General features: G+C 43.4%; 1 protein-coding gene across 2 annotated transcripts in view; it reads left to right on the forward strand.

Annotated features, from left to right (window-relative positions):
• The window catches only part of ARHGEF4 (Rho guanine nucleotide exchange factor 4), a 231,792-nt gene that overhangs the window by 25,007 nt on the left and 180,044 nt on the right, over positions 1-26,741 (forward strand). For both annotated transcript variants that reach the window (XM_080409688.1, XM_080409690.1), the window contains exon 3: positions 10,321-10,401. In XM_080409688.1, coding sequence (XP_080265814.1) covers positions 10,321-10,401 — 81 coding nt within the window. The remainder of the gene's footprint in view (positions 1-10,320; positions 10,402-26,741) is intronic.

Consider the following 26,741-nt stretch of genomic DNA (forward strand, 5'->3'; position numbering starts at 1 on the left):
TCAGTCATTAGTGAAATGTTTTCTCGTGTTGCAGGTCATGCAAACAGTAACCGTCCAGGTTGAACCTGGCCTAGCTCCTTCTGGCTCAGTGTGGGGGTAAAGTGCATTTCAGTATCTCCATTTTATATTAGTGTTGGCATCTCCATTTGTGGTTTTGCTAGACACTATATAAAAAGCACTGGCATGCTTGTAAAGATACTTCTTTCATGGTAGGTGCCTGCTTCTGGTGGTGGTTTTCTCACTCCCTGGAGTTTGTAGCAAGGCTCAGTTGTTCAATAGTATGGAGGCCCAATTTGTTCATTTTTCCATCTCGGTGTCCCTCAGTGAGGGCAAAGTGTATGGCTTAAAGACATCCCTTATCCCCTCAGTGCTGTGCTAACTTGGGAGTCCAGTGTCTTTTATTTCTTGTTGCCTGAACTCAATTCCTGTTGTCTTTCAGGTGACAAAATGAACAGGTCCCTGGGGAAGTTGTGCTCCACTATGTTTTCAAATCCAACTTTGTCCTCTAGCTTTGGATTTAGGTTGCAGGGTCCATTGCAAGTCAGGCTGCTGAGTATGTACTGTATGTGGATTCTACAATTTCTGACTGTTATCCCAGTGACTCAAGATTATCAGCTTCAGTTTCCCTTTAAAATAAAAATAAAATGGGTCTATGGTTTGCATTCAGGGAAGCAGAAACTGAGGAATGGAAATATCTTAGTTGGGTGAAATTGATGAATAATTTCATATCCACTCTTAGTTTCCACTGGGGACTCAGTGCAGATTCAGGATCATAATTAAGATGCATATTCTGCAGGATATATTGCTTTTTAAGTCAAATACATGGAGCTATTCAACCGTTATTTTCACCAGGTTTTCCTGAAGAAACATTTTATGAGACTTTGGACTGCATAACATGTATGTGAGGTACTTCAAATTATAATAAGGAAAAACTGAGCTCATCGTTATCTGTGAAAGGAGTGTGTTACTGGGAGTCCTAACTATCCCAGAACAGGCAATGAGGGAATGCAATTGTACCCAGTATCAGAGTGAACACTAACTTCTGAAATGGCAAAGGACCATCTTTACAGTCCTAAAGAACTTGAAGAATCACTTTTATAGTAAGTTTTTAGCTTAATTCCTAAGGGAATGAGGCAATTGAGAAATCTATGTCTGTCTCACTGCAAGTACCTTTTGAAAATACTGACAGTTTTTAACCAAATTTAAAAGAGGTAGAAGTATCAAAGCTTCCTGAAATTTTCAAGACCACTGGCACTTGAGTAAAGGAGGAATGTCCAAATTAGTGCTTTTACTGAGGGAACTCTTCTAATGTGTGCTTTTACTGGCAAGCCCCACCCGGCCAGTCAGCATTTATGTATTGATAGGGCAATGTGTGAGGAGCTGGTGGGAACAGAGCTAATGCGGTGAGTGGAGAGGATATATTAGAGGACAAAAATCTGTAGGAAATCAGGCTTCATCAGTTCTGCCTCTTGGGGAACAAGCTGTTGTTTAGCAGAGCACAGGGATGCTGCATAGATGCAAAACCTCTGTTACAATTTAGCTTTTGTCTTTTAGTAACAGAGTATAATGTGGAAAGACTCCTTCAACATTTGGACAGTAGAGCTGAACAAAAAAAGAGACCATTATATGCAATATCTGTCAAGACTGGAGAATAGTCTGCTAGCCTGCCAAATGCAAATGAGGATTATTCATTCATTTAGTCCAAAAGAGAAAATGATATAATTTATTTGGTTCAGTTGGTTTACTGTGACAAATAAACAAGAAGGAGAGGACTCCAATATGGCAAATGTTCAACCTCACATAGCTTTAAAGACTGTGGAAATTATTCTGCTCTGAGCATAAGCCTTATTTTACATTCTTCGCCCAAACATAGTCCCTAGATCTTCAAAGTGATTTATATGCTTCTTCCCCCAAGTAGAGAATCTTGTAGAGGAATTAAGAACCAAGTCTTGTTTATTTGCCTTGGACTTTTAGGGCAATGACACATTCATCTTGGTTGGATGTGGGCTGTTCTGAACCAGCCTGAGCTACTCATTTTACTAGGTGCTGTACCAAGTTTAGTCAAAACATTAATGCAGTTTTGTACATCTGTCATGAGTAGAGACATTTTAGATAATTGCAAAATTCTGGTCCGCTTCATGGGTGGGAGTGAAGGGACATGGGGGGGATGTGAAGCTGAAAAGTGCTGGCTGGTTTCCAGCATACAAGTCCCAGGCATTTTGCAGAAGGAGGCCACAAAGGAAGAATTCAGCTGCTCCTCTGCACTTCAGCTGAGTTTGTGAGACTCACTGGAGGAGTTGTTAGGGCTCTGGGGAAAAAATGGGCAAGCCAGAGGGGAAGCAGGCATACCTGTGTGGTTGGTGTTAAGGTCAGCCCTAACTGTCAGTGATGGACATGGTATGAAACAGTTGGAGCCTCTGAGCACCTTGGAAGTGGCAGGTTGGATGCTGTTGTGGGGCACTCTCCTGGCAGTTCTCTGTTGACAAGAGATGGCAGTCCCCTCTCACTGTGGGGACAGAGCAGCAAGCTGAAAGCTGCATGCACACCTACCGCTGTGCTAGGAAACGGTCAGCAAGGTGATGGGTCAGATTGAGCCTACAGATCAACAGACTGCTACAAAGGCAGAATGTCACAGGAGTGACCTTCCTGCACAAGCTGAAGCTTTCTTGGCAAAGTAGATGTGATTCCTGGCAAAGCCTCACTTCAGCAGCAGCACCACGTTAAGGTTGGTGGCTCGGCCCGAAAACTGCTTGTGCATCATATAGAGATCTCAGATCTTCAGTACCTATAGCTTCAAGCAGATCTCATTGTTACCCTTCCACTGCAAGTCTTTGTGACTTAGTTTAGTGAAATACAAAATGAGAAGGTTGCAAACCTTATCTCCTAAGAATGTTTTTCAGAAAGGTAATAGACTCAATGGGGTCATTTCAGGAGCCTGATTTGCAGGGACTCTTGAGAAAGGTTCATCTTTCTCTCCCCACGCCAGTGACACTGGCGAGTCACTGCCATTCTGCAGCCCCAAGCTGTATTTGCTTACTAAGAGTTTGAAGAGTGGGGGGTGTGGGGCGGGAGGCGGTGGCCCGCAGCGGGGTCCCCGGGCTGGGTGGCGCGGTGGCAGCTTGCCCTCTGCTGGCTGCCTGCACCGGGGCGGCCCGGCGCGCAGGGAATCGCTTCGGCGGTACAGCCAGCGGCTTCCAGGGCTGAATTCGTGACCTGGATAGTTCTGCTGGAATATAAACTGATTACATCCAAACGGGTGTCGACATAAAAGCGATTTCTTTAAAATGACTGCCATAGGGAGTGGAATTATCTGTCTACAAACCAGCATGAGTAGCACAATTGTCCTCAGACTTGAACTTGAACCATCAGGTGTCAGGCTAGTTCTGTCTCAAGGGTTTTCAATGCTGGGTTATACCTGTTACCTTCCTCCCAACAAGCTCCCTTTCTCTGCCCCACCATACACATGAGACTGAGGGACAGGTGCTCCCAGTGAAGTCCACAGTACCTTCGTATTCCCGTGGAGAGAAAAAGTAAAGGGATAGAAGGGTAAGTCAAGAATAGCCAGAGCTGCTTCATGTACACTGAAGTGTGTTGCTCTCTTCTACGAGAAGTTAGAACACACACGTGCTGTGTTGTCTTCCCCTTTGCCAGCTGCAGGGAAGGTGAACAAGGGTGGCATGGTCCCTCCCAGAGCTCTGCTGTGCGCTGAGGGTTATCTACACCTTGTGCTTCCATACTCAAGCCTGTCCACTGTACAGCTTCTCTGTCCTCATGAACTGGTTCTTCAGCCACCCTGGGTTTGTTTTGCCATGTCCTTCTGTCAGAAATAAAAGCTGTTTCCTTAACCCTTATATTTCATGTTTTGATGTTAATCCTGACATTCTTTACTCAAATCCAAATAATATGCGTTGCCTTTACAGTTCTAAAGGGATAATACTTATCTTGGATCCTAAATGCTTAATTGCATCTGATTAAACAAAGCCTTCTTAAAATGGACCCCAAAAGGGAAAGATCCAATTGTTGGCCTGTTAAATACCAAAATAAAACAAAACCCTGAGGAAATGAAGGGGTAGCAGTCAGTGGTGTTACAGTTGCTTAGGGACTGACAGTAAGAAAAGTGGCATCTGTCCAGAAGAGGCCCACAGCAAAGAGGGGCAACCTCCGTCTGACATGGAGAATGGGATAAGGCAGTGCAGAAACTGATTTATATTCACAAGTGAAATTTATGAGAGAAATGAATATATATTTTATAGTTTGAAGACTATTCATAAAATCATATGAAAGAAAGTAACTATGATAATGAGAAACAACTTGAAACACCACTGTATTTTTTAATTTAGCTCCCTGAAGACTACAGGTCTTTGTGTTTGAGTGCATGAGCTACTGTTTGGCACATTTCCTGAACCACTTTGTCTATTCACTTCTTGCTAATGTGAGAGTGCCCAGACTCCCTGGAAAGAGGGCTTTGTTGGAAACCTTTCATTATCAAGGATTAGCTGTTTGGTAAACCTGTGTCCCCTTTAACAGTCTGACGGGAAGTACTGGCTAATGAAGGGCTCATTGTGGTGGTTCTGTGAGTGTGGGACTTGAGTCCATTTTATTGCTGAAACTGCAAGCCAGTGTCCTTTGTGCTTGTGAGGACTGAAGGGAAACTGAGTCATGCCCTTTGGTTCTGCTGAAAACATGTAGTGAAAAATATGCTTTCCTTTATCAGTACTGTTGCCGTGTTTGTTGTCTAAAGGCTCTATGTAGCAGGGAATTTTGTTGCTATATTACAGAATTATGTGTGTAGATTTAAAAATTGTTGTGTCAATGTCTAGGGATAGCTTACTTGAAACATTTTCATATAATACAGCATGAAAAACTGAAATAATACAAACCATTAAATGTCTTTATCACTTCATAATGTAGTTGTAAAATTCTTGACATAACCAAATGTGAGCATCCTCATCCCACCTCTAGTCAGAAGGCATGGCAGACAAGTACAGGATATGCTTTACTGATAAACTTCCATATGTGTTTGAAATCTCAAGAGAGATTTACTAAAATCCTTTATGAAAGTAATGTACTAGAAATCCATTCTCAGTGAAACATATTCCAGTACAACTTATATCATGAAGAAGTACTGCTGAAAATCATCACCAGTCTGTGATGTCCAACAGGATTCTTTTATCTCTACAATAAATCTCTCTCATTGAAACTCCCAAGCTCCTCACGACTCCAGGCATGGTTAGTGCCTCCAAATGCAGGGAAGCAAAGAAAGACAGCCCTGTAAAACCATTGGGAAGGAAAACGAATCCCTATCCACACCCCCAACCAGGCTTTGTGTGTTTGGGAAGGGGGGTGTGTGGAAGGATCCAGGGAACTGTTAAAGATCCAGAGGCTCTTAAGCACCAACGCTTTTCGGCGGAGGTGCCAGCAGGTTTAGTGTGAAACTGCTCATATTAAGATCAGAGGATTAAAATCAGATGGTTTGGATTTTGCTTTCCCCCTCCATTACAGCTAATTAGGCCAAGTGCAGAGGGTGTCCCTATTGATCCTGAACACATGTGACACAAGCGGTTCCTTGCAAGAGGAATCGGCTCTGGGAGAGTGTTATTAACTCCGTCTGGGCAGGAAGGGCAATCAGGTAGCCCAGGGATGTGTGTGTGTGTGACTGGGGGAGTCAAGGAAGAGATTATGCTTTAATGAAGGTTTTGAACTCATTATCTGGCCTGCATTCAAAGGCTGCAAGAACTCTAATCGTGTACATAAATGCATGTGGTAGGAAGTGACTGGAGAGTGGCCAGGAATACAGAGATTACTGCAACCCGCATCTTGCACTCCCTCTCCCACTGCCCAAGTGCTGCCTGACCTCTCAGCTTCATGCGGTTCTGCCTGTCTGGTTGTATGGGACTGTGGGAACACATGGGGACTCTGTTACTTTTTGACTTGTGATCCTACAGTAGTTTTTCACCATAAGCTTTTTATATCTATATGCTAAAGTGGCTCCGTACCATTCATAAAAGGAGGAGATGCAATGCTACTTTTATATCTTTTTGGTATAGATATGTAAGTGGGTGTAGGACACTATTCCCAGAACAGTTCAGGGCTTTGTGCTGGTGAAGGGGGACATGGCACCACCAGGACCCAGGACAGGAGCTGTGGTGCTGCTGGTGACTGGTGGCACCAGTGCAAACCAGGCTCTCAGTCTCAAAAACTAAACACTCACCTGCCTCTTTATTCTGGCAGTCCTTCTGTCCCCCAGTAACCATGTACAATGTAACTCCTCATTTCTAAAATGCACGTAAGGTGGAAGGCATACCGTATTTCTCAAACAGCCTGTGGCTTGGCTAAGCAGGAAGAAGACTGCATGTGGGATCATTTTGACAGGCACAGATCTCATGCTGTGGATTAAAGTCTGGCCCAAGCCTCTTTCCTTGCCGCTGCAAAGACAATGGGGCCACAGGCACTAAAACCTGGTCCAGGTCTCAGCCCTAGCGGTTTCTCCAGGAGCACAGCACCTCTGGCACTGTGGTAGGACATTAAGGTGACAGCTCCCTACTGAGAACCCCAAGACATGCCTGCACCCAGAGGCTTAGATGCTCTCCCATCTACAACAATTAAAGAACCAAGACCGAAGCCACACGCCAAGACAGGCCATCAGAAAATGACACATTTTTTCCCTCTGTTTTGCAGCAGCAAAAGGAAGGTACCTAATTCCCACCAGCCTCTTGGGTGCTTCTCTAGAGGGGGGAGCGCGTGCACGGTGTGGGCCTCTAGGGACGTAGGTGAGCAGGGCTGACTCTGTCAAAGGGCTGCTCTGCCTGCGTGCGCCCTGGGAGGGTGCTGGTTCCATTGGGATGTGGTGCTGGGCAGCCTGCTCCAGCCAGCCCTGCTTGGAGCAGGGGGCAGGACTCAAGGACCCCTTCCCACTGCAGTGACTCTGTGATTCCTCCTGTCATGCGGAGTGCCACTTGAGCTGTACCCTGGCTGCTGGTTTTTTTCCTCTCTCTCGCTTGGCCTTAGCTTTTTTTGTTTGTTTGTTTTGTTTTCTCTCTCCAGTTTCTATTGGAGCAAAAATTTGTAGAACCATAAAATGCAGGGATGGAAAATGACCTTTTGCTCCATCCAGCCCAGCTCCTCTGCCAGTGCCAAGCCATTCCCTTCAAAAATCCCAAGTGACTTGTCTAGACCATGCACAAACCACTCCAGCAATGGTGATTCTGCCACTGCCTAAAGATTATTCCGTGGTCTAATTGACCTTATGGCTTGGAAATTTTTCCTGATGTCTCACCTCAGGCGTTTCTGTGCTAAGTTTGAACCTATTGCTTGGTTACCACTCTCGCTTTATTCTGAGCACAGATCCCTTTGCCTTGTGTGGCTGTGCCTCTTGCCTGCAGACCTGGCATCCCCCTGGGCAGGGTTTCCATCCTGATTTTTGTCAATTTATCTGCTCTGGATTGAGCTTCTGTGCTCTTCCTGAGACATGACCCCACAACCATCATCTGTGTGGAGAGGATGGTGATGGGCTGGTGAGTGACTCAAGCTTGGAGCACCAAGCATGGAGCTGCCCAATTAGAGATTTCATTGGTTTCTGTGAAGATGAAATAGTACCAGCATGTAGCCAAACTCAGAGACAAGGCAGTACGAAGAATTCATCGTAAGTATTATAGTATTTGTTATAATAGAATAATTGCAACTAGAGAGCCCCTTTCTGATTAACATGGAGACCTTTAAAGCTTTGTAGACATGATTCTGATCAAAGTTTGAGAAGTCTTACACATAAATAGAGCAAGTGCTGTATACCCACTTGTCAGAAACTAGGCGACCACATAAAAAGAGGTGCTATGCTAAAGGAATGTCAACCACTCTAGCTTGGCCTAGCAAAGCTCTCCTGCCCCTGGGCAGGGGGCGTTTTCTTAGGGTTTGTTCCTCCTAATTTGGTCCCTTCTGGCTTAACTCACAAATGGTCCACCCATAACTACTTTCCGGTGAAATGAAGCAGAAATGTGGAAGCCACCTGTGGCCTTCACCTGGCCTGTGCACAGCACCATTGCTTTCCTGCCTGGAGCTGTTCTGCAGAACGTTCTTCCACCAGAGGGCAGCTGGTAAAAGGAATGTGATGGGCTTGCCTGGCTCGAGATGAGACAGCAGCTAATTTGATGCTAATTATTATGGTTGTAATTTCCTCCCCAGCCAGATACAATCCCCTTCAGCCATCTCCAATGGTATTATGCTTAGGGAACACTTCCCACAATAAAAGCACAGGCGTGTTCTTTCCCAGTTACCCACAAGATCCATCCTCAGCTGTAATCTGAGCTAGACACGGTACAATTAGTTATTTGTGTTTCTGAATTAGCAAAAGACTAAGCTTTAACAATCCAATAACGTATCAAAGATGTGTTTGCAATCAGTTTATCCTAGAGCTCCATTTGTTGCCAATCTGGCGCACACTGCAGTCTAAGGTAGAAGAAGCAGAGGAGGTGGGCAGCTATTTACAGACAGCTCAGCACTGCGTCTCCTCGCTTTATGAATGGTATGGAGCTATTTAGATATAAAAAGCCTATGGTGAAAAATTGTTGTAGGATCACAACAAATAAGTATCAGCTGCTTCCTGGGTGTAGTTGTACATGAAGAATACAGGGAATGGGGAAAACCTGCTTGTACTAAGTACTTATTTTGCCTTTCCTTGTGATAGGAGTGCAATAGGAAATCAGCTACCAGACTTGGGATCCACCTGTGCTAGCATATCCCACACTCCCTCTCATTGTGATCTGAGCTTTTACTGCTACAAGTTTCAGATAATCACTGAAGACTGAGAAGAGATTCAGTGTTCTTCAAATAGAGACAAGTAGCAGCTCTGACCACCCTGTAATGACTAAGCTCAGTCTTAATTGTGTTTCCTGGTTTTCATCTTTACTCTTTCAGTTTCTTTCACTTCCTTTCCCTTTTATGTATGCTGTTACTTTCTCTGGGGAGATAGATTTGCTCCTCTATCTCATGTTGAGGCTGAATTTGGCTAAAGTCAGTGAGGTCTCTACTGCGCTAACAGCAATTCATCCTGCAGAAATAAATGGGACTTTAGAGAAGCTGGAGCTTGATGATGCTTGCAATTAAAATATTATTTTAAGGTCTTTATGTTTGATGTTGTAAACAATCATACTGCACAAACAAACCAAGGGAGACATCTACACAGTACAAGCCTGGAGGATGGGAACACAAATGTATGACCTTCACCCTCATTCAGATGCTCATAGAAGTAATTTTCCATGATAGACCAGACACTGAGACTTTCTTCTTTGGTCAGATGATAAAGAAACTTCACCCACTGAATTCATCTCTCACAAAGATAGCAAAACCTAACTTATGACCAGTTCCTCCAGAGATGTCACTCATGGTAAACCTGAATGTTTGTAATTATTTCCAAAGTTTTAAGACTTTGCATTGAAGTGAGAAGGGGTATGTACTCTTAGATCTGAAGGCATTCTGCCACTTGTTGCCTTCTTTTCAAATTTTGAGTGGGAACTTCACATTTACATACTCCTGATGCCCTTTGGTTTGCATGGTTTGGTGTCTGATGATTAGGAGACAGTGGGCAGCACTGACTGACTACAGTTCAGCTATTACAGATCTCTAGCTGACTGAGGACAGATGGGATATAGGAAGGGTGGAGGGATAAGAAGGTAAGAGGAGGACTAGTTAACCTCTAAGGCATGCAAAAGAGTACATGCACCAGTGAAGAAGTGTGTTTCTGTGACTTGCCAGAGCTATAAACAGCAGAAACTTCTCTTCTCCTGGAAATCCACAGTGGTACCCAGATGAAGCCACAGCTTATGCAATGGCTGGCTGTGGCAAGGGAGCCTTCCTTACCAGCACGCCCTCAGTTCTCCCTAGCACACAAGGCTATAAACTCATTTCGGTGCCTAATGCAGTTGCTTCTTCCCTCTTCTTTGTACCCTGAACAATAGTGATGAAGCCAAGTATTAAGTGAGTATTATCCGTTCTTGTGTTGAGTGAAGCATGGAACTTGTGAAAAGCCCTTTATGTTATATAATTAAAGACTGTACTTGAATACATAAGGGAACTGCTTTATTGTCACACAAATAATTTTAATTCTGGTGATTCTTAATGTTTGAGAGCTTGACTTTGTAACTGCAGAGATGCTCCTTTAACCCTGTTTTGTACACATAGTTTTTATGTAACTCAAGAAAGCTTTTTTTGTTTTCCCGTGGGTGGGCAAACTGAAAGCAATAGTACTGGTGACTCCTTGTTCCCTAAAGGTCAAATATATATATATATGTGTATTTTTTATTTTTTTTCCTTCCTTCCTCTGCACAGGAGTGCCAACGAAGTACTGTAAGAAGGGCTACTGAAGAAACAGAAATAAGTAGTTCTGGGAAGAGGCAGCTCCACATCCAGGTACAGAGTCACTTCTATTATTTGGGGTTGGGAACATGCTGTCATTCATGGTATAGTCAGAAGGCTCTTTGTATCTGCAGGGACTGGAACTATCATCTATGTTCTACCAATTTAAAACAAAGTCTGGCTTCTTTACGTAGGAATATTTGAGCATCACAAGAAAACATTCAGAAAAAGTCTATTTCAACATGGTCTATAACGGGGGTCAGCTTGTATTTCTTACAGCTGTCTTTAAAGAAATTTCAGGAACATCCTTTAATGGAAAGCTAATTTTATAGCATAATCTTCTACCAAACTCTGACAATACCAAGTATACAATTCTAAGTTCACTCGTTTTTCTTATGTATTATGATAGGGTTTTAATTATATGTCAGTATAACAAATGTCATATACAGTATAACAGAGTGTAATTTAATGACTCATCTGAAGACAACACAACCTAAAGCTGTTCAGCCCTTCCTAGAATTCTGTCCCATGTATGTACAATAGCTACAGCTCAAAAGCTCATAGCGGTAGTATAAATTTTTTTTTTGCAGGATTATGAGCTATGGGGAATTAGTTATTGTTTGATTCTGTCAAGTAATATGAGTTTTCAGAACTCAATCCTGTTTTCATATTAAATGGAGTTGATCTTGAATGCCACTGTTTCAGACCTTGTACCTGGAGCCCTGTTTGATGCTGGTTTTACCGGTTCAGTTCATTAATTTTCCTGGTATTATGTAGAACTGTTTTATGAAGGTTAATAATGCTCTCAGAGCCCTCAGACCTTTCTATATAATTTGTGTGCCTCTACCGTCACAGGATCTGAGTGTTGTATTCTTTGTGTTTGCTGTTGCACTATGGCAATTCAGGGAGGCACAGTGATCCTTGGAGAAAAGCTGAGGAGTTAGGAGTGTGGATGTCAAGTGCTATATGCAGAGCAGTCTTAGGAATAAATACCCAAGTCCAAGATATAAATCCTCAGAACTTCTGCTCATCTACCGTGCAGCTGGGGTTGCTTGGTTAGTTCCTTCGTTCCTCAGTATATAGTGGAATTTGTAAATTAGACCTTTTTCTGTTCATCTTACCTGAGGTGCTTTGTCTTGCCAATATTTTTATAGATTTGGGCTTTGCATACAGTGAAAGACCCGTCAGGTGATGGAGGTTTCACTTTCTGTACAATAGCTCCATAGTTAGAACACCCAGTCAGGACCCCGGACACCTCTCATTTCTTTCCTCCACATGAGGCTTAAACCCCATGATTCCAATTTTTGGAAGAGTTTTCTTGCTCCTCATAGCTTATGTGTTGAGCTGTTTGGTGGTAGGAGGGTTCTTGTGCCTTCCCATTAAAACTGTTCTACTCTACATGGTACAATAAAGGATCAGCTGAAATTAGAAAGATCAAGAGAGAACATTACTCTTCAGGTCTTAAGACTGTGGAGGTGGAAGGGAGGTGCAACAGCTGTGATATGACTTGTCTGCTCTGCCTTTTCACATAATTGCTTTACTTAAACTTTTGGTCTAGCATCTCCCATTTTTCTGCTGCTCTGTTTCTTATTTATTACATCTCCATTCTTCCCAAAATTACAAAGTACCTCAGTTCCCATATCTGTATCTTTCCTGCTTCCTCTAATCTGGCTTTTGTCGGTCTGCTGCCAAAAGGGTAGCATATAAACTGGAGCAAAGCTTCCTGGATATAAGAGACTTACAAGAACATCTTAGGTATTATCCTTCCAACTTGAAATAATGAACGTTACAGTAAACAAAATGCAATGAAAGTGGCAGTGCAAGTGGGACCATAAAAGCATCTGGCCAGTGAAGCTTCTTTCTGCCAGGTTGCCTTCCTTCCCAAGCTTGCCCATGGAGGAGTTCACTGTACACCTTCTGTAAAACACTTCTGATGGGTAAAAAGCTGGCTGGATGGCTGAGCCTGAAGAGTGGTAGTAAATGGAGTTACATCTAGCTGGTGGCCAGTCACACATGGTGTTCCCCAGGGCTCAGTGCTGGGGCAAGTTCTTTTTACTATCTTTATTTACAATCTGAACAAGGGAATCGAGTGCACCCTCAGGAATTTTGCAGATGACACCAAGCTGGGGGGGAGTGTTGATCTGCTGGGGGGTGGGGGGCTGGGCAGGCCGGGCCGAGGGGCCGAGGCCAGTGGGTGAGGGTTGGCAGGGCTCAGTGCCGGGCCCTGCCCGTGGGGCACAGCAGCCCCCAGCAGCGCTACAGGCTGGGGCAGGGGGCTGGGAAGGGCCCGGCGGGACAGGGCCTGGGGGGGCTGGCTGGGCCGGCTGGGCGGGAGCCCCCCGTGTGCCCAAGCCGTGTGCCCAAGGCGGCCAGCAGCGGCCTGGCTCGTGTCCCAGGCAGTGTGGCCAGCAGGGCCGGGGCAGTGCCCGTCCCCCTGCGCTCAGCACCGGTGCGGCCGCCCCTCGACTCCTGGGCTCAGGGTTGGGCCCCTCACGGCCAGAGGGACATGGAGGGGCTGGAGTGTGTCCGGAGACGGGAACGGGGCTGGGGAAGGGTCCAGAGCACAAGTGCTGTGAGGGGCGGCTGAGGGAGCGGAGGGGTTCAGCCTGGGGAGGGGGAGGCTCAGGGGGGCCCGTATGGCTCCCTACGGCTGCCTGACCGGGGCTGCAGGCGAGGGGGGGGTGTCGGGCTCTGTTCCCAGGGAACAAGTGACAGGACAAGAGGAAACAGCCTCAGGTTGTGCCAAGGGAGGTTTAATTTGGATATTGGGAAAACTTTCTTCACTGAAAGGATGGTCAGGCATTGGAACAGACTTCCTAGGAAAATGGTGGAATTGCCATCCCTAGAGGTGTTAAAAAGTGTGTAGGTGCATTAGGGACATGGTTTAGTGATGGACTTGGCAGTGCTGGGTTAATGATTTGACTTGTTGATCTCAAAGATCTTTTCCAACCTAAATGATTCTATAATTCTATGATTCACTTGTTACAAGTGTTTCTTCTCCAGCTAGAGCTGACTCATAAGGCAAATTGCTGTGTTGGGGGACAACAAGTCAAAGGAACGTATCTGTACTCGTGTGTGGTTCTGTGTGGGATTCATCGGGGGAGGCTTAAGTTGAGAAGAAGCCCAATTTAGAACACAACTAAAATGATAATAAACCTATTCACTTAATTCCAGGTCAGGTTAAGAGGAAAGCTTGCTAACTAATGCGGTCAGTGGCCTGTTTGCCAGCTTATGTCCTTTTCTAGCAAGCACCAATTTAAAGTGGTTAATATCCAGTCTCTTCATTTGAGTGAAATTTAAGCAGCATGCAATTTTCTCTGTCAGTTTAACACATGTGAAATATTCTGCCAGTCTCTGGAATTTCATGCTGTAGACACATAAATATACCTCCTTCCCTGTGTTCTCCTAACAAGAACATCAGACAACACCCCACACATACTTACCTTTGAAAAGACAGAACGGTAAAACTGGTTTCATAGAGTTCCTGTCTGAGAGAATACCAGTCTTCAAACATCCTGGATATTAAAAGTTTCTGCTTGCTTCCTGGGAAATTAAGTAGTAAAACAAGCTTGTATGTATGTGAAATCAGTTATAAAAGGCTTCTAGCTTAAAGTGAGTTACCTACTTATAATACAGTCTTAAAAGTGTGGGCTTTTTCATATAGTGAAGTAATTTCTGTTTTCTTTTAACATGGGAGCTGATGACCCTTTCTTGTTGTAAAGGTGTAGCAAGTGTTTGGAAAGATGAGGACCTTAGTGTTTCAGAAGCTGAACAGCTTCAGTTCACTTCCTTTACCAGATCCAGAAGGTGCTGACAAACAAGCAAGTTCAGAACTTTCAAACAGCACTGAGAATGCCTTGAGATCAGAAGCACTGGTTATCTCTTACAGCTCATGAATGGAGTAGGAGACTGTTCCTGTTTAAAATCCTAAACATTTTGTGAGTCTTGAGGCCTGCCTGAAAATAGGGGTCTTAAAAGCGAACTGTGAAATGACAGTTGAGATGATCAGCTGCTTGGTATAAATTTAAGACCCTGTCTTTAGTACTCCTGTTCGAAAATTTTGGCTGATACTTATAGTGTCTACAGAATCCTCTTCTCACAAAAAGGAATCAGGTATTAATTCAAACCCACCATGGATATTTATGGTTTAACAAAGTTTGGATTCATATGGAAACTGTGCTTTCCTTTATGTTTAGAGCTCCCTAAACAAGCAATTTTTCCTGGGGTAATGCCAATCATCAGTGGAACCTTATATGAAAATTTATGTTTGAAACCATGTCTGATATCCTTATATCCCTTTCATTGATTTGCAGGAAATGGAAGGCTTGGGCTTCAGCAATAGCTCAAGGATGCAATGTGCCACATAGGCTAATGTGATATAGAAAAGGTTGTGGAGGAAATTAAATTGTTTACTGGTTGGATAATAAAAAGCTGTGCTGTGGTTGCTGACATAAAAATGGTTAGGGTATAGAAATGTGTCATAAATACAGCTTTAATGTTCCTCTAGTGTTGCCTTCATTAGAAAATAAGTGTACGGAGTTACTTACTAGGAAACATCATCTAAGAGGGGATGTAGTTGCTTGAAGATTTCAAACAAAATAGCAGGTTTAGAGCAAGGCAAAAGTCGTCCAGAACTAAGCTGGATTTGTTTAATTGAGGAGGGGGTCCTAGTATTACATAATTGGAAGGTATTTAATTTAATGAGACTGAGGACATACGTGTTTTTGTAGGTAGAGGTACAACCTTGGTCAATTTGTGAATCAGAAATCAGTTTTCCCAGTTTGAAAGGGAAGTACCTAGTATTCATTTAATCTTGAATTACTTAGGTCGAATATGTGAAAGCCTTTATTTTCTGCTGTACAGTAGTTCAGCACAATGGTTGGTAGAAGAGTTTTAAGTATTATTATTTTAATAGCTGGCATAGTGTCATCCAGACATGAAGCAGCACACTACTTTCTTGATGTATCAACACCATCCTAGAAAGTGTAAACTGAAGTGAACTTCTATTTGTAGAAAAGATTGCTGGGGTGAGATTTTCCTAAAAACCAGCACATAGCTCAGGTGGGGGGAAAAAAGCAAGAAAATAGTTAACGTTAATATGCTCTGAAGGGAACATGGCAAATGGAGAATACAGCAAAAAGGAAGTTGGCTTCTTTCCATGACACTCGATGGCTTTCACTGTCCTGGAGCCATGCAACTGGTTTTGTGTGCATGGAGCAGATGGGCTATGACAGGATTAATCTTGTTTTTCTTGATGTTGGTGACTCACCTGAGCTTTAGTACGTGTGATTTGAAGCCCAGTGATTAAACAGCAAGGACTGAAAGGGCATAAGGAATGACGTACCCTGTCAGTCAGCGAAGTGCTGTTTCCAGCATGCTTTGGTATATAGCTGACCACCTGAGAAAACCAGCTTTTCTAATTTCATATCTTCTGCAAGCACATGAATGTCATCTTGGGACCATTTTTAGTCTGTATCATACTTTGTAGGAAAGAACTGGTTTTGTGGCAAGCTGGGAGCATCTGGCAGGCTATTAAGCTAGTAGCTAACCCTTAATGACTCAGAAGAAAACGTTGTGTCCTGCCTTGATTTATTGCTAAATGATAGACAATCAAGCTGGCTTTCAGGCCAATTTCTAATGCCAGGCATACACAATATAAAGATGGGGATGCAGTGGCATATTCCCAGTTTGAAACAGTTCTATTTCTTGCCTAAACTGCACCTTTTGGGGCAGCATTCTCCCTTATCTCCATCTTCTCTGTTTTTACTGCTGATTGGTAAGAGACTTGTGCAGGTTACTTCTGCAAGATAGGCTTGTGCAGTGTATAAGAGCAGAAGTAATGATCAAAGCAGGCTTAGTACTTACAGATGGGTGTGTGCAAGCTTCAACTTGCAAGCACCGTGTTACTGCATAGGCAAAAGCAAGCCAAAATATTTGCATTGTCTTGTACACACACTGTGTAAAATTTGGCCCATTACTGTAAAAATATTTTAAAACTATTTGTCATGGGTAACTTGGTTGAATTTCTTTTCCTTACGCCTTGAACTCTCAAAGGGATCTAAAACATTCAATAGCAGTGTTTGGCAAAAATAAAACGCAATGGATCTTTTACACTTGGCCCGTTTTGGAACACAGATTTGCCAGATTTTCAGCTTTTTTTCTAACAAAGTGCTGCTGTTCAGAGTTTTTAGCCAGAGAGTCTCCTCACCCATTTTTTTTTCCTGATATTGGTGTCTGGGTTCTTTGGGCTGTGCAGACAGCAGCCTGGCAAATGTGATTCAAGTGAATAATGCTCCACATCTTTGATTTTCTTCATTGCTTAATCATCCAGATCCAGTTTTCCTCTGTGGAGACGTCATAGTGTTTTACTTTTACCTCACTGTCAGCTTTTCTCATATTTTCCATTTCTTCTCATGGAAAGTTGCTATGAGAAGTTCTCAGAATTACAATGCAATTATTGTAGCTCCTTTGGCAAGCCAGAAAATGAAGCGCTTTGTAGGTTGGAAAAGGAAATATTTTTTTGTTGTTGTTTTTATTGTTCCAAACCCTTTCCCTGGGCTACTCCAGAGTTATTTCAGCACCAGGACTCTGTTCTTGGAGAAATTATGACACTGTAAATGGACTTCTGTTGTACGTGCACTTTAGTGAAAGTAATCAGTTGGTAAACTTAGCAGGTTACTGTGGTGGTGTTTCTCCCCTGTTATGCTGAAATCCACCATTACTGTAGACTTGCTTACCTCAAAGAACAGAAATGGTAGTTACCTGGTTATGGTATCGCTTTTCAATTCTCCCTCGTTGTTTGTTGGGACATCCTGCCGTTTAGGCTCTTCTGGACAGGTTGTTCAGTGTGTTGGTGCAGAACGTAACAGTGAACATAAATTGTATCTTACTCTGTCTTGCCATTAAAGAGTGAGCAAAGAGTTGGAGTCCTGTAATATCTGAAAGAAAGAATCAATGTTTCTGGTCCTCTAGGTGTAGTAATTGTCTCCGTTCAAGGTGGTGAGGAAAGCTTTAGAAACTTTCAGATTTTGCAGGGGAGGTTAAAATTTTAAGTAGCCAGGTTTGTAGCTGTATATTGTGTATTTATATCCATTAGTGAACATCCTGTTTTCTGGCAATTGCAGCTGCTAGGGCAAGATTTTATCTCTCTTAAAGTCAGTGTGACAAGGCTGGGTATTTGGCCAGTGACTGGGATGTCACTTGTGGTGTATGTGAAAAATTGCTATCCAAAATATTTGATGCATGGATCTAAAAAGATTTTACTGTGAATAAACATAGATAGGTACTTATGATAGATAGATTTTATGATCACCCAAACTGTTTCTCTTCACCCAAACTTAAAAATATTTTATCAAACTGAAAATAATCTACATAAAGCTCAACAATGCAAATAACTGGAAAGGCAGTGAATGCCAGCCACGAGTCGGGAATGTAATTTTGTCTATTGCTTTGTGCTTGGCATACAACAAGAGATATTTGTTGAACTTTAGCAGGCAGAATTAAGACTACAATTGCAAGGCCTTATGATCTGAATAAAATGCAAATGACAATAAAAGAAGACAAAACTAACAAAATTCCTATGCTGAAAAAGCTGAGTATATAGACACTGGATGATGGGTGGTCTGGGGCAACTCCATACTCAGCATACAGCTTAGTAGTTTAGGATTGTGTGATGGTTTTGGCAGTGTGATGAACGTGCTGTTCTGAAATCTGAGCAGGAATGGATATATGTTTTCAGGTGACTGTGCTTGTCCAAGTTCTATCCATAAATATGCAGAGATGCTTCCATGAGCTTGTAGTTTATAATGTACCTGGAGACATTACATGGTCAGTGCATGCCTCTCCATATTAACTCTTGGGTCTAGCAGCAGGTAGGAAGCAGGCCTTTCCTGAACTCGTGGGGATTCCTGAGTAAAGCCTTGTCTGTCATCAGAGAGCATGACCTGCATGAGGAAGGAGTGGTTACCCGTAACTTGTGCTATCTCTGGAAAGCTGCACACCCTCAACCTTCAAAGGTATGGAGAACTGTGAATATCACAAGACTTTGCAGGACTTCTATTAGTTCTTGCTGGCTGTTTGAACTGGGACTATGTGAAGAACTTCAATTTACTTTGGAAAACATTTCTGTTCCTTACTGTTTCCCAGAGTGGAGAAAGGCCGAAAGCTAAAATTAGGAGGGTAACTAGATCAAAGCTGTACTTTGCTGCTTATAGTATGGAGACCAGGCTAATGGTCTTTGCTTCTGGGCAGAAGTTGGCAACTATATGTGTCTCTGTTCCTTCCACAGGGATAGCTGGCCCACAGCAACAACTTGTAGCTTGTTTTGATTTGTACATGTCCTGGATTTTCTTAGCCTCCTTGAAAACTAGACCTGTGTAGAACCAGATCAACATCCCCAGGCTGTGCCTTTTGCAGACCATTCAAAGGGCCTGTATGCATTGCAGCTGCAATAGAGATTGGCTATATATGGTAGCTTTATCATACCTGGAATAAATAACAGCTTATTTAAAAGGAAGTGCAGCTGCCTGATATCATTCAGAGTTTCCCAGTGGACTTGTACGGGTTGTGCTGAAATGCATGTACTCTCATCTCTATCATTATTGCAACACCAGCGTAGCCAGGTAAACAGTGCAAGTCTACTGGCATATAAAGCAGACCAGTACTATAAAGACTGAGCAGAGGCCTGAGATTTGATTTGGTTGATACTGATTTGGTAACAGATCTGCTCAGTTTTTTTAAGATTCTGATCAGTGTCTAAGGTTGAATTGTTAGGTATTAGCTTAATAGATACAAGCTGCAGAGTCAGCACAATCCTTGGAACACAAATATATGACAGTGACTTAGAACAGCGCAAAGATAAATAGCATGAGGTTTTGGTGCCTGTGCCAGATATCCCAACAGATGGTGTAGTGCGGTATCAGTTCTGCAGCTGTAACTTGTCCAGTTTAACCCACTAACAGACCTTTATTTTTGTTTCATTAATTTACTTTTGCATACAGAACTGAGGAAATGATGGCTACAGGAGCAAGCTAGGCTACTAGCTTGTGAACTTCACCTTTCCTTCTTGCTGCATATTGTCGTTCAAGCCTGCAGCAGATTATCTTCTTCCAGCTGCAGTCTTCCTTTCTCAGTCATTTGCACTGAACACAGTGCGTTATAGTTCTGTGACGTGAACTGGTGAGGGTTGCTTGAGACTGTTCTCCTGCCTGACGAGGTCAGGATTCTAATACTCGAGTTAATGTGATTTGGGGGGCTTTTGACACCTGCTTGTGGAGGTGTTGCTGTTTGCCATCTGTGCTTCGACTCAAATACCAGGTGATTACTTGCATAACCACTGGTAGTATGTTGCCAGAAGGAGTTAATGCTAGTAACTGTGTCTTTAACTCTTGCCAGGTGTCATGCCATGCTAAGAAAGAGATGCATACTTTCTTATTTTTATCTGATACTTTCTCACCTTTATTGAACTATTTGTGCCTGGGGAGTGGGTTTTCCAGTGGTGGGTAAATACCAGTGCCAACCAACAAGTATGCAGCTAAGAGGTGGGGTGTGCCCAGTCCTCAGATATCCAGCTAGTTCTGTCGAAGGGTGGAAACTGGAAGCAGGGGGTTTGAACATGTCACTTGGGTTCTCTGTCAATAGGACAACCTGTTGAGTTCTTGCCTATAAAGCAAACTGATTGTAAGATAAGATTTTACAGATATTTGTGAAAAAACAGCCTACTCAAAAGAGCGAAATCTAACATGGAGAAGTGAAAACTGTAAAGTCCAGGAAAGCATATAGATGATACAACACTGCAGAAAAAACACATGTAAGAGGGCAGAGACAGTGAATGGGTGTTGAAGATAGTATAGGAAATGTATGCCGTGATTTCCTGGAAGAAGGAACGAGATCAACGAGGCTGGAAGCAGGAAAGCAAGTTAGTCATCATTCTGTATTAAAGGAATACAGAGGAATATTGTTTCTTATATCTGTGTACACAGCACTTTGGACTGTGTGCTTACAGTCTCAAAGGCTTGATCTGCATTTAATATTTTCCAGTGTAAAGTGTAGCAGTATATGACAATAATGGCATACTTTGCCTATTGCTATACAATCTATTGTGTATTGTATAGCTATTTTCTATGTATGCAGAATCTAATTACTTGTGCTACAAGTGAAAGCATACTATTGCTAACAACACCTTAGTTGAAAACATGTTGGTTAACAAGAACCGCATTTATATGTTAATCAAAGGAATAATTGTACCAAGAGTACAAGTACTTTGGTTTTTTTTCTCAGTTTTGAAGTAGTTCTTGACTGAAGAACTGGCCCCATCTCAAATAACTAACCTCATGATGTCACCTGCTTGGGAAGAAAGCTCTAGACATTCTCACCCCCCAGTGATCAGCTGTGGGATCTCATCAGAGAGGGACACCGAAGTCTGTGGGAATTTCTCTGTTGTGTGTGCATTGTCTATTCCTGGAATGCTTTCCAAAGAGCTTTTCCTACACACAAACCTCTCCATAAAGTACTGTGCCTCTGCCACACACATTAAACTTTCTGGATTAGAAATCTGAATGTCATGAGCCCTTGAAATAGTAACATTGTCCTAACCAGATTCTATCACCTAATTAAAGACTATTGTCTTATTCCCTGTCTTAATGGATCTCCCCAGAGGCCTGCTTTGGTTGGTTCCAGAAGAGTCAGGCCCTCAAAGTAGGACAAGGACTCTGACCTGAAGGTGATATTGGCTTTTTTATTTTGTCTTTCATCAGGTTGATAATACCTAGTGCTGGTTTATGTCACTTTCTGTCCATGCACCTAATGGTTTAACACTGTAGCATTAGCACTTCGGGTATCACTGCATCTCAGCTTACCATAGGTGTCAGCATTTTCTCGGTACTTGGGGCTGATTGAAAGACATAAAAATGGATTTTATGTCCAGTATATGGTACATTGAGAGTGATGGCTTGGATTCTCATTTTGCACCACAGTACTATTTCCAACTAGGCAGAGGTTTTAATGGCAGAGTTGCATCTGAGATAATGGTTATAACTTTGAGACAGTTGTCATGAGTTTCTGAATAACTTTAAGAATAAAAGTAGTTGAACTCTGCTTCATTATGCCCTGTCATTTTCATTACCTGCATGTGGTAGCAGCCTTCTGCCATCCACCTCCCACGGAGATTGTAGAGAACAGTAGATCGAGAAGCCAGTCATTCTGCTTCTAACTGGCTTACTACTAGCAGGACTTCTGTACAAGCACAGGAAAAAAATTGCAGAAGCCTACTTCTGCACTGCATTGAAGTTTCCATTTGTCTGGGGTTTACTGAGCATATTTGAGGGCAGAGTTTAGTTTGGGACCTCAGTACTCCCATTCTGGCCTTTCTCTGGACCCAGTAAATTCTTTCTAGAAATGCTGTTTGGAATACATTTTGCGGGCTTTATTAGGGTCAGAGGCAACTATTACACACTTGTTTTTTAGCTTTTTACTGCAGGGGATTTTTAAATGAACATGAATAAGATATTTTCTAAACCCACAGCAAGAGCTTCCTGTTGGAGTAGGCTACCAGGCATCTAATTCTGTGTCACTTGTGCTTCTAGTTGTATTGGGTTTGTGTGGCAAGGTTTTGGTATGAGGGAGGGCTACAGAGGTGGCCTCTGTGAGAAGCTGCTGGAAGCTTCCCCTGTGACCAACAGAGCCAATGCCAGCCGGCTGCAAGACAGTTCTGCCACTGGCCAAGGCCGAGCCAATTAGCGACATTGGTAGAGCCTCCTTGATAACATATTTAAGAAGGGGGGGGGGGGGGGGGGGGGGGAACCCTGTGCAACAAATTGCAGCTGAAGAGAGGAGTGAGACTATGTGAGAGCAACAGCCCTGCAGACCCCCATGTCAGAGCAGGAGGACAGGAGGTGCTCCAGGTGCCAAAGCAGAGGTTCCCCTGCAGCCTGTGGTGAAGCCCATGGTGAGGCAGGCTGTCCCCTCTGCAGCCCGTGGAGGTTAACGGGGGAGCAGGTATCCCCCTGCAGCCCATGGAGGACCTTGTGCCTGAAGGAGGCTGTGATCCCATGGGAAGCCCATGCTGGTGCAGGCTTCTTGCAGGACCAGTGGCTCCATGGATAGAGATGCCTACACAAGAGCAGGTTTGCTGGCAGGACTCGTGACCCCTTGGGGGACCCAGGCTGGAACAGTCTGTTCCTAAGGTCTGCACCCTGTGGGAGGGACCCACACTGGAGCAGTTCATGAAAAACTGCAGCCCATGGGAAGGACTTGCACTGGAGAAGTCCATGGAGAACTGTCTCCCATGGGAGGGTCCCACGCTGGAGCAGGGGAAGAGAGTGAGGAGTCCTCCCACTACAGAAGAAGGAGCGGTGGAGACATGTAATGAACTGACTATAACCACTGTTCCCTCGTCCCTCTGTGCTGCTGCAGGGGAGGAGGTAGAGAAATTTGGAGTGAAGTTAAGCCTGGGAAAAAGGGAGGGGTGGGGGAAAAGTATTTTTTAGGTTTTGGTTTTATTTCTTATTATCCTACTCTGATTCAAATGGGAATAAATTAAAGTAATTTCCCCAGGCTAAGTCTCTTTTGCCTGTGATGGTAAATTGCTGAGTGATCTCCCTGTCCTTATCTTGACCCATGAGCTTTTCTGTTATATTTTCTGTCCCCTGTCTGGTTGAGGAGGGGAGTGATGGAGCAGCTTTGGTGGACACCTGGCATCCAGCCAGGGTCAATCCACCACACTAGTTTAGAAGAGAACTTTGGCGATCTAATCAGCTCTGAATTAATTTTGCAAGATTCATAGCAAGGCTGCTGTGTTTCACAGTCCGGGGTCAATCTTGAGTGGAGGTGTCAAACTGCAGTAAAAATATCTTTATCTGCCTGTGGGTAGGGGAAGTGTCTGAGGAAGTCACCGAGTAAGAAGTGACAGCAGTGGCATTTCTTCTCCTTGTGGCAGCACCAGCAAGTCCCCATACATACTTAGACAGAAATCAGTGCTGGTGCCATTATTGACCAAATTCCTTGTAAGTTTGATCCATGGCTTTTGCTACTCAGATTTTGTTTATTATGTTTCTTTAGGAGCTCATATTTAAAACCAGCTTGTAAACTGTCCTGTCATGTAGGGCATAGCCTGAGAAGTTCTAACTTAGTTGCTGTTTACTGATGTCTGGAAGCAATGGGATTTTGCTGGGCAATGGTGGGCAGTGTTGGTGCATGGAGACCTCTGGCTTAGCAGCACAAATGTTTACCCAGCTGAGAGCCAAGGCTGTGGTAAAGCTCAGAAATACCTATCTCAGCTCCCAAAGGTAGAGTTTCCCATTATACGCCCAGAATCTCCTACCTTCTATGAAGACAGAAAATTTAAATATTTTGATTACAGGAGGGAAATTCAGAAAGATTTGAAGAGTACTTGAACGAACATGTTGGGCTGCATCAAGAGGTGTATTTTTATGATAATGGTAATCAAATGAACTGCCTAAGGGCAAATAAGCAATTACACCGGAGATGAAAGTGTCTGACATGATCATTCAGAAATTACAATACCTGTTTTGTCACTTAAGTCATCATGCTCAGGCTGTTAGTGATGGCTGCCTGCAGTATGTCCCTTAATGCCCAGGTCAGGGTGACAGCTTAAAAGTCTTAATTGTTGGAGCTTTTTGTTTCAAACTATGAGAGCCTGGGGATATAAATTAAGGTTCTGCTGAGCCATATTCAATGCCTTTTTTGATAGAGGATGGTTATGTCTTTACTGACATGAAAAAATGAAGTCTCTGGGCTTCGTACTCTAAGGGGAAGACAATATTGGGCAAAATTGTTGTTCCTTGGAGGAATCTTACAGAAGCATATGATACTCTCAGAAGGGGCAGAAAGGCAACCTTTGACCTTTGCAGCCATAAAGCTGGAATGACATCAACATGTATTCTAACGTTTAGTTGGTTTGAAAGCCAACATGATAAAATCTATATAATACCCAATTACGTTAAACTAACCCAAGAGAATGCTATATGAAGTAGTCAAAGAATTGAAATCATGGGAAGAAAAGCCTTCCACCAGTACAGTAGTGGAGTTCCAGTGCCAATTGTTTGCTTTTAGAAAATCCTAGTCTCGGTGCTCTGCAAGGTTTTGGTACCTAACTTTAAACAGATGCTTTGGTCCAGGCACCCCATAGTGCCTAATCTGCTGAAGGCCATGTCAGTTTAAACGGTATTTTTTTTACTGTGGTGGCAAAAGGCAAAATGGATATTTTGTTCTATGAGTCAGTGACAGTTTCCAGCTGCTTTCTTTAAAAAGCAGAAAAGACTTGTAGATTTATATAGTGGACCAGTAGGAAAAGTGCCAACAGTGGATGGCCCTGGACACTTCAGGGATAACAGCTCTATGCCTGTACCAAAGATGATAAATCCTCATTGACCAAATGAAACCTCAGAATCATATGCTGAAAAAATGTTCACCACAGTTTTGCAAGTGAAATTTCTGTTAACTGATAAACTCACTCTGAAAATGGACTTGGTAATAGTAAACTCCTGGGAATCCGTTGTTTGCTTTTAAGGGGAGGGGGGAAAACTGTGAAAGGTTAGCTATGAAGAAACCCCAGTCTGCTGGCAGTAGGCTGATGTTCTAGATGCAAAATTTTGGGCATCAGAAAGCTTTTAATAGATTTGCTAATCAAAGTTACTGTCAGAGACTTCTTTATTAGATGTAAGGTAAAGGGGGGAGATCTTTTAGATGTTTGCACATATCATAAGACAAATTAATTCAGGTTACAGATTCTCTTTAATGCCATTAGGTCTGTTTGTAGTTGTACTCTGTGGTGGGTTGATGTTGGCTGGCTGCCAGACGCCCACCCAGTTGCTCTCTCACTCCCCCCCTCAAGAGAACCGGGAGAAAATAAGATGAAAAAGCTCATGGATTGAGGAAGACACTTACCAATTACTGTTATGGGCAAAACAGACGTAATTTTAGAAAAAATAATGGGCAAAACAGATGCAATTTTAGAAAAATTAATCTATTACCTATGAGAAACAAAGACAACAGCTGAAATGCCTTCCCTCCACTTCTCCTCTTTTCCCCCCAGGGTCGAAGTTCACTCCTTCATTCCCAATGCCTCCACCTCTCCCCTGGCTGGTGGAAGGGGATTGAGGGGTTGCAGTCAGCCAGCAACAGTCCCTCTCTGCTCTTCCTTCCTCCTCACACTCCTCCTCCCTGCTCCCGTGTGGGTCCTTCCCACAGGCTGCAGTTCCTTTAGGACAAACCTGCTGCAGCGTGGGCTCCCCTGGGACTGCAGGGGAGCCTGCCCAGGCCCTGGTGACACCTCCTGCTGTGACCCTGCTGCCCACAGGGCTGGCTCTTACACATTGTCCCTCACCCCTTGCTGTTGGGTGGCCTTTGGCCCTTTCTTAAGCACTCTGTCATGGGGGTCCTCCAGCTCCTCTAAGAGACCCAGCCATGCCCTGCCCTGGGACCACTGGAACCTGCTGTGCCTGGCACGGGGCAGCCCCAGCCGCGCTCCTCATCGAGAAGGTGCAGCCCTGCAGCCAGCTGCCATGCACAGGCACCTGATACAACCTGTGTTTTTCAGGAATGTAAAAGGGCTTATGTAGCTCTGTAATCATATGTTATGATGCGTACTCACAAAGGCTTGATTTCTAGAAAGTTTCTTGTAAATTTTACAGAGTTTTGGACAGCAGAGCTCCATTAATAGTAGTGTTGTCTTTAAGGAATTGCAGGATTACAGGAATAGTCTGCAATTTGCCCATCCTATGTGGTGAAGTAAAACAGTCCAAGAAATGTACTAATCTGAAGAAAAGATCTCAGCTGATTTACAGAAAAGGAACATCCTTATTTCCAGCCCACAAACAAGTAAAGCAGGGAAGAACAGCATGAGTGATAGGCAATTGAGCTTTAACCTTCATTTCAGAAAAGATAAGCAACTGAAAGGGGAGTTGGTTTCTTAGGGCAATCCCCTGGCTAGCAGCAATGACCTGCTTCTGGCATGTTGTTCACAACACAGGCACTTCTGTAGATATTAGAAATACTGGTAGATAAAAATCGGGCAGCAAAAATCTGGCTTTTCATATGCATAGATTGATTCTTATTAAAACCCCCTTAATTCATATGTGAATAAATCTTTATCTTCCTTTTCACTTGTGAAAGATAAATACCAAGGCACCTCAGAGCTGGAGTCACCTTAGTGGGCATTTCCTTCTGCCCAAAGAGTCTGAAGTCAGGGCCTGGGCAAAGAATGCTTCAGCTGAACCTTGTGTCCATTGAGTCAGTACCAGGAGAGGCATGGAGGAAGTATAAGTCTACCTGCAATTTCTTGAATAAGTGGGGTTTAAAGGAATTACAGTAATTTCAGGATAAATCATGAAAAGTAATCCTTCAAAATAATTTAAACTTAAGAATTAACAAATAAA

The sequence above is a fragment of the Falco punctatus genome, assembly GCF_963210335.1.
Source record: "Falco punctatus genome assembly, chromosome: 13".
Taxonomy (NCBI): Eukaryota; Metazoa; Chordata; class Aves; order Falconiformes; family Falconidae; genus Falco; species Falco punctatus.